Source organism: Salvelinus namaycush, unplaced genomic scaffold (genome assembly GCF_016432855.1).
Source record: "Salvelinus namaycush isolate Seneca unplaced genomic scaffold, SaNama_1.0 Scaffold546, whole genome shotgun sequence".
Taxonomy (NCBI): domain Eukaryota; kingdom Metazoa; phylum Chordata; class Actinopteri; order Salmoniformes; family Salmonidae; genus Salvelinus; species Salvelinus namaycush.
The window spans coordinates 141252-150000 of NW_024061249.1; the positions used below are offsets into that span (position 1 = coordinate 141252).

Sequence of the window (8749 nt, forward strand, 5' to 3'; positions counted from 1 at the left end):
TGTAACCTAGAGGGCAACCAGTGTGTCCGTCTCCTCTGTACCAGGTTTCTTGTAGGATAACAATGTCTGTATTTCCGATTTCTTTGATGATCTCCAAGTTCCTGCTCTATAGGCCCTCAGGCAGATGACCTCAGGCCTTGGATAATCCAGGATGAGATAGTGAAGCTTTGTGTTCCATAAAGTGTCCAATGTTGTTGGTCGTGTGGTTTGGCCTCAGGCCAGTAAGTGTGAGCAAAGCCCGCTGAGCATCTGCTACATGCCATTGGCTTGGGCTACTGTAAGAGTGGGGGTTGGGCCTGTTTGACCGCTCATGGCCTGAGCGTATGTGTGACTTCCATGTTGAGGCCCTCTTTGCGGGGGTGGGGTGCATGGGGTGGGCAGGAGGGGCATAGATCTGATCTGAGGGAGCCTAAATGGGGTGTGGGCATGGTTGACTTGGGCGGCTGTTGATTAGTTGGGGTGGGGCTGTGTATGTGGCTGGTGGTGTTCTGGTCTGGATGGAGGTCCTCTCAGCGTGGGTCCTCTATGTGTAGGTCTGGATGTAGGTCCTCTCAGCGTGGGTCCTCTATGTGTAGGTCTGGATGTAGGTCCTCTCAGCGTGGGTCCTCTATGTGTAGGTCTGGATGTAGGTCCTCTCAGTGTGGGTCCTCTATGTGTAGGTCTGGATGTAGGTCCTCTCAGCCTGGGTCCTCTATGTGTAGGTCTGGATGTAGGTCCTCTCAGCGTGGGTCCTCTATGTGTAGGTCTGGATGTAGGTCCTCTCAGCGTGGGTCCTCTATGTGTAGGTCTGGATGTAGGTCCTCTCAGCGTGGGTCCTCTATGTGTAGGTCTGGATGTAGGTCCTCTCAGCGTGGGTCCTCTATGTGTAGGTCTGGATGTAGGTCCTCTCAGCGTGGGTCCTCTATGTGTAGGTCTGGGTGTAAGTCCTCTCAGCGTGGGTCCTCTATGTGTAGGTCTGGATGTAGGTCCTCTCAGCGTGGGTCCTCTATGTGTAGGTCTGGATGTAGGTCCTCTCAGCGTGGGTCCTCTATGTGTAGGTCTGGATGTAGGTCCTCTCAGCGTGGGTCCTCTATGTGTAGGTCTGGATGTAGGTCCTCTCAGCGTGGGTCCTCTATGTGTAGGTCCAGGGGAGGGTCCCGCAGGTCTGGGCGGGGTGTCTATTGATCTGTTGCTCCTGTGTGAAGTGTTGGGGCTGCGTTTGAGTGCGATGTCCTTTAGAGTCCGGGCGAAGGTGGGACTGCTGCCTTCTGTAGTTGGACCTGGTAATAGAGGCTGTTCAAGTCCAGGGTGGAGTGGTGGGCCAGAAAAACATTTGGTTTTGATGCACAGTCACAGGAAATACTTGCGTTTACCTGCCGAATGGTAGCAGGGTGGAAGTATTTTTGTGGTAGCAGGGTGGAGATAACCACTTGTGCAATGGGGGAAGTAGAATAAGCCTTTTCAATCACTCCCTTCAGTGCTGTGGCCACCCTTTCCTGCTGTGTTCTCAGGTGGTTTGTGCCTATGTGTATAATTATGTGGGTAGGTGAACCTAGTTGGTCCTCAGACAGAAGGTCTAGGGAGCGCTGGGTGTTTGGACACCAGAGTTTAGACACACTGTGTTCGGGAAAAAGTTATTTTTATTGTATAGATTTCCCATTTGAGTCCATAAGGAGTACAATTTGTGTCTTGTGTATGTCCTCAGTGGGTGTGGGGGGGTTGTCAGGAGGGCTATCAGGGTGGCTGACAGGGGGGGTGTTCAGAGGGGGTGAGATCCCCTGGGCTTGGGGTTCTTCATTTGTCTGTTCTGCTGTGATGTCGACGCTATGGTCTGGATCTGGTGTGGACTGTTCTGCTGTGGTGTTGAGACTTTTGTCGTGAGCTGAGGTGGGCTGTTCAGCTGGCTTCTCTGTGGGGGTGGCCACCTCTCTAGTGGGTGGTTCTCTGTCACAATCCATCCCCCTCACCCTCTCCTCCAGCAGTCTGATCCTCTCCTCTAGTGCTCTGTTCTTCTCCTGCTCTTGCTTTATATTGTTGAAGTTGTCTCACCACAGTCCAGAGTGCAGATATGTCTCTCTCCAGCTTTCCGGGTCTGGTTCAGGGGGTGCTGTTGTGCTGGACTGTTGTCTGGGTCTGTGCTGACTGGAGTGTAATCACCTGCTGTTCCAGCTCCACCTGCATTACCTCCAGCTGGGTAAATGTATCCTTCATTTCAATGAGGGGGTAGTACTCTGTCCTGGGAGGTTGCCTCTCCGCTTGGGGTTACATAATGAAGAGGTCTGGTATGACCCGCTCGGGGTGGGGATATCGTTCTCAAGGGAGAGCTTCTCCTGCTGGGATAATTCTTTGATGAGGTGAAAGTCCAGCTGAAACTGTTTGGGGTTGCCCTGTACCAATACTGTTCCAGACTTATAGAGATTTATATTAGCTGACTCAGAGTCCTCGTTGTCTAGTATCCTGGGTTTCCACCCCTCGGTAGCACCCAGTGGTGGAATATAGCGTGTTAATATAGCACTGTGCCATGCCAGGTGATGGTTTGGTTAATATAGCACTGTGCCATGCCAGGGGATGGTCTGGTTAATATAGCACTGTGCCATGCCAGGGGATGGTCTGGTTAATATAGCACTGTGCCATGCCAGGGGATGGTCTGGTTAATATAGCACTGTGCCATGCCAGGGGATGGTCTGGTTAATGTAGCACTGTGCCATGCCAGGGGATGGTCTGGTTAATATAGCACTGTGCCATGCCAGGGGATGGTCTGGTTAATATAGCACTGTGCCATGCCAGGGGATGGTCTGGTTAATATAGCACTGTGCCATGCCAGGGGATGGTCTGGTTAATATAGCACTGTGCCATGCCAGGGAATGGTCTGGTTAATATAGCACTGTGCTATGCCAGGGGATGGTCTGGTTAATATAGCACTGTGCCATGCCAGGGGATGGTCTGGTTAATATAGCACTGTGCTATGCCAGGGGATGGTCTGGTTAATATAGCACTGTGCCATGCCAGGGAATGGTCTGGTTAATATAGCACTGTGCCATGCCAGGGAATGGTCTGGTTAATATAGCACTGTGCTATGCCAGGGGATGGTCTGGTTAATATAGCACTGTGCCATGCCAGGGGATGGTCTGGTTAATATAGCACTGTGCCATCCCAGGGGATGGTCTGGTTAATATAACACTGTGCCATGCCAGGGGATGGTCTGGTTAATATAGCACTGTGCCAGGGTACTGTTACCGGGTACTGTTACCGAGTACTGTTTTTTAATTACCTCTGAACAGCGGGAGGCCGTCTTGCCTTATCATTCTATACATACACCGGGTACTGTATTTTAACTACCTCTGAACAACGGGAGGCCGTCTTGCCTTATCATTCTTTACATACACCGGGTACTGTATTTTAACTACCTCTGAACAGCGGGAGGCCGTCTTGCCTTATCATTCTATACATACACCGGGTACTGTATTTTAACTACCTCTGAACAGCGGGAGGCCGTCTTGCCTTATCATTCTATACATACACCGGGTACTGTATTTTAACTACCTCTGAACAGCTGGAGGCCGTCTTGCCTTATCATTCTATACATACACCGGGTACTGTATTTTAACTACCTCTGAACAGCGGGAGGCCGTCTTGCCTTATCATTCTATACATACACCGGGTACTGTATTTTAACTACCTCTGAACAGCTGGAGGCCGTCTTGCCTTATCATTCTATACATACACCGGGTACTGTATTTTAACTACCTCTGAACAGCTGGAGGGAGCTTCTAAGGCCTCTCCATTAGGTTGGAGTAGACTGTTTAACTCTCCTGCCATTGTTGGGCTAAAGGGCTTTGACACCTCTCACTTGACACGTCAGTGCTAATTGAAGTTGTATCGAGCTTGGCAGCCTTCATTTAGCATTCAGCCATTATAAAGTAATTTATTGTAATTTTCTTCTTGGCTTTTGGAAATAAATATAGCTTCAGGCTAAACATGAATCATTTCCAGGGTGGATGGTGTTTTCAGGTTTCTGTTGTTTTCCAGAGCATCTGCTGTATAGCGTTGGAATATTAATGTTTGGTATTTGTGAGCCTTCCAGGTCATTCTGTAAATGTGTCCAAACTCAGGTAAAAGGTTTGGAGTTTTGATTTGGAGTGAAGGTTATGTTGTAGAGGGTAGAATCCTATATTTGTTCCTGACAAAAAATCCAAGTTAATCTCTCTCTCTCTCTCTCTCTCTCTCTCTCTCTCTCTCTCTCTCTCTCTCTCTCTCTCTCTCTCTCTCTCTCTCTCTCTCTCTCTCTCTCTCTCTCTCTCTCTCTCTCTCTCTCTCTCTCTCTCTCTCTCTCTCTCTCTCTCTCTCTTTAACTCTCTCTCTCTCTCTCTCTTTAACTCTCTCTCTCTCTCTCTCTCTCTCTCTCTCTCTCTCTCTCTCTCTCTCTTTAACTCTCTCTCTCTCTCTCTCTCTCTTTAACTCTCTCTCTCTCTCTCTCTCTTTAACTCTCTCTCTCTCTCTCTCTCTCTCTCTTTAACTCTCTCTCTCTTTAACTCTCTCTCTCTCTCTCTCTCTCTCTCTTTAACTCTCTCTCTCTCTCTCTCTCTCTCTCTCTCTCTCTCTCTCTCTCTCTTTAACTCTCTCTCTCTCTCTCTCTCTCTTTAACTCTCTCTCTCTCTCTCTCTCTCTCTCTCTCTCTCTCTCTCTCTCTCTCTCTCTCTCTCTCTCTCTCTCTCTCTCTCTCTTCCCCCCCCCCCCTTAACTCTCAGAGCTGAGATGGAGGGAGGGAGAGCGCCCTCCAATGGCAGAATAACCCTGTCTCTCTCCTCTGTAGACAGCCTCCAGTCTGAATGAGAGTGTATGAACGTGTTTCTGTGCTATGATCCATAGAGGGCTCTATCTCACTCTTTTTGTCTCACAGATCTCATTTTGTCTCTCTCTTTTTCTCACTGATCTCTTTTTCAACCTTCCTCTCTCTCTCTACTGTGTGATGTAGGAACAGAGATGTGATTGGTTTAGGAGGAAGAGGAAGTGTCTGTCAGAAATAACACTTCGTAGGAGGGTTTAGAGAGAGAGACATGCAGAAATAGGGAAGTACATAGTTCTACGAGTGAGGGAGAGAGAGAGAGTACATAAAGTACATTACGTTTGTATTTAAGTTTGTGTAAGTAGAGAGAGAACAGAGAGAGTTGTAGACTTGGACACACAGCATTATATCAGGACCTACAGACACCTTGACCAACCTGGAGAGAACACAGCATTATATCAGGACCTGTAGACACCTGGACCAACCTGGAGAGAACACAGCATTATATCAGGACCTATAGACACCTGGACCAACCTGGAGAGAACATAGCATTATATCAGGACCTATAGACACCTGGACCAACCTGGAACACAACAAGATGAGGATCCTGCTGATAGTCATCCTCCTCTCCTTCATGACAGGTAATAAGCTTGTTATAACTCTCTATAACAATGTAATAACATCCAGTTAGTCTTCTTATAAAGGCTGCTACTACAGATCAGGAAACACTACGGTGTGTATGTATGTACTGTGTGTATAATTTGAGGATGCCACTGGTGTAGGAATCCTAACTGTAAGTAAATGTATAATCTATGCATAGTCACTTTAACTCGACCTACATGTACATATTACCCCAATTAGCCCGACTAACCGGTGCCCCTGCACACTGTCTCTGTACCGGTACCACCTGTATATAGCCTCGCTACTGTTATTTTCACTGTCATTTTTCTGTTTTATTTTATTTCTTTACTTATCTATTGTTTACCTAATACCTATTTTTTACTTAAAAATTGCACTGTTGGTTAGGGGCTTGTAAGTAAGCATTTCACTGTAAGGTCTACTACACCGGTTGTATTCGGCCACGTGACAAATAAACTTTGATTTGATTAGAATTACAAAACACTAAACCAAGAGGTATTTTCTCTTGTCTGATTGACAGGTTGTTTGAGCTCCTTCAAAGTGACAGGATACTCTGGAGGAACTGTCATCATCTACTGTCATTATTCCACAGAAGAAATAAGTCATGACAAATATTTCTGTAAGGGGCCGTTTAGTTTGAGTTGTAAGGATCAAATCAGAACTGGATTGAAGAACACCTGGTTCCACAGTGGTAGATTCTCTCTGTATGACATCACTGGAGGAAACTACTTCAGGGTGATCATCAGACAACTGACCAGACAAGATGAAGGGACCTACAGGTGTGGAGTGGACAAACCTATTATACCTGACAGTTATACCAAGGTAGAGCTGGATGTGAAGAAGGGTGAGAGACTTTTACTTTAACTTTATTAAATGAATTTAGCTACATATGTTATCACATGATCACTTCCACTAGTCAATGAAGTCAGTCTATAGTATTAGACTAAGGTTGTGATGTGTGTTCCTATTGACAGATGACTGCTGTGAGAAGTCAGTCTATAGTACTAGACTAAGGTTGTGATGTGTGTTCCTATTGACAGATGACTGCTGTGAGAAGTCAGTCTATAGTACTAGACTAAGGTTGTGATGTGTGTTCCTATTGACAGATGACTGCTGTGAGAAGTCAGTCTATAGTATTAGACTAAGGTTGTGATGTGTGTTCCTATTGACAGATGACTGCTGTGTGAAGTCAGTCTATAGTACTAGACTAAGGTTGTGATGTGTGTTCCTATTGACAGATGACTGCTGTGAGAAGTCAGTCTATAGTATTAGACTAAGGTTGTGATGTGTGTTCCTATTGACAGGTGACTGCTGTGAGAAGTCAGTCTATAGTACTAGACTAAGGTTGTGATGTGTGTTCCTATTGACAGATGACTGCTGTGAGAAGTCAGTCTATAGTACTAGACTAAGGTTGTGATGTGTGTTCCTATTGACAGATGACTGCTGTGAGAAGTCAGTCTATAGTACTAGACTAAGGTTGTGATGTGTGTTCCTATTGACAGATGACTGCTGTGAGAAGTCAGTCTATAGTATTAGACTAAGGTTGTGATGTATGTTCCTATTGACAGATGACTGCTGTGAGAAGTCAGTCTATAGTATTAGACTAAGGTTGTGATGTGTGTTCCTATTGACAGATGACTGCTGTGAGAAGTCAGTCACAGAGACGGCCTATCTGGGAGGAGAAGCTACCATCAGATGCAACTATCCAGAGGACCATGAGGACAGCATCAAGTATTTCTGCAAGGAAAGCAATGACCTCAAGACTTGTGTTAATATGACCTCTGCTCACCAGACAACTGCAGAAGCTGGTCGTTTCTCTGTGTCTGACAACAGAAGAGAGAGATTCTCCACAGTGACCATCAGGGACCTGACTGAAGATGATACTGGGACCTACTGGTGTGGAGTAGAAACCAGCAGGACAGAACAACGTTACATTACACTGATCACACAGGTGAAGCTGCTTGTTAGAAGTGAGTATAAACTTCTCCTTTCTCTTTAACATGTGAACATAAACACACAAGTTACACTCATATCTATTTGAAAACAGTAGTTTAATGGAAATGACAATTGCATGACATTTTTTATGTCATTCACATGTTTAATGTGTTTGATTCCGTTCCATCCATTCCAGCCATTGTGATTAGCCCATCCTCCTATATCTCTGTTCACCAGCCTCCTCTGCTCCCCATGCTGTCCACCTGCAGTAGCTATGTTATATACTGTCTGACCATGTAAATAGCATATAGCATTCTATTATATCAGTCTATTAGTTATAACTACAGTATGTTAGTCAGTGTGTTAGTGGAGGCTGGGTGTTTGTAGTGGAACACAGTAACTTCCTGTGTAATAACTGTGTGTTTGTAGTGGTGTGAAAAGACACTGGACCAGAACACTGTAACTTCCTCTGTAATGTCTGTGTGTTTGTAGTGGTGTGAAAAGACACTGGACCAGAACACAGTAACTTCCTCTGTAATGTCTGTGTGTTTGTAGTGGTGTGAAAAGACACTGGACCAGAACACTGTAACTTCCTCTGTAATGTCTGTGTGTTTGTAGTGGTGTGAAAAGACACTGGACCAGAACACTGTAACTTCCACTGTAATGTCTGTGTGTTTGTAGTGGTGTGAAAAGACACTGGACCAGAACACAGTAACTTCCTCTGTAATGTCTGTGTGTTTGTAGTGGTGTGAAAAGACACTGGACCAGAACACTGTAACTTCCTCTGTAATGTCTGTGTGTTTCTATATCTGTCTCATTATCACTAAGCAGTCAAGTGTTCAAGATATAAAACCCCAAGTTTCAGTATGAATGTCATCATCAAACCTGCAGTTGTCATGAGAGAGAGAGAGAGAGAGAGAGAGAGAGAGAGAGAGAGAGAGAGAGAGAGAGAGAGAGGAGAGAGAGAGAGAGAGAGAGAGAGAGAGAGAGAGAGAGAGAGAGAGAGAGAGAGAGAGAGAGAGAGGTATATATAGAGAGAGAGAGAGGTATATATAGAGAGAGAGAGAGGTATATATAGAGAGAGAGAGAGGTATATGTGTATATATATAGAGAGAGAGAGAGATGTGTATATATATAGAGAGAGAGAGAGATGTGTATATATATAGAGAGAGAGAGAGATGTGTATATATATAGAGAGAGAGAGAGATGTATATATATATAGAGAGAGAGAGAGATGTGTATATATATATAGAGAGAGAGAGAGATGTGTATATATATAGAGAGAGAGAGATGTGTATATATATATATATAGAGAGAGAGAGAGAGACAGAGATGTATATATATATATATATATAGAGAGAGAGAGAGAGACAGAGATATATATATATATATATATATATATAGAGAGAG

At 45.2% G+C, this 8749-nt stretch overlaps 1 protein-coding gene across 1 annotated transcript; it reads left to right on the plus strand.

The window, feature by feature from the left end:
• Positions 1-6118: 6118 nt before the first annotated feature.
• On the plus strand, positions 6119-7611 carry LOC120041815 (CMRF35-like molecule 6; the record flags this gene model as incomplete). Its single annotated transcript, XM_038986677.1, has 3 exons — positions 6119-6248; positions 7039-7374; positions 7577-7611. Coding segments are annotated over 3 exons (501 nt in total), but the record flags the coding sequence as incomplete, so codon positions are not given.
• Positions 7612-8749: the final 1138 nt, after the last annotated feature.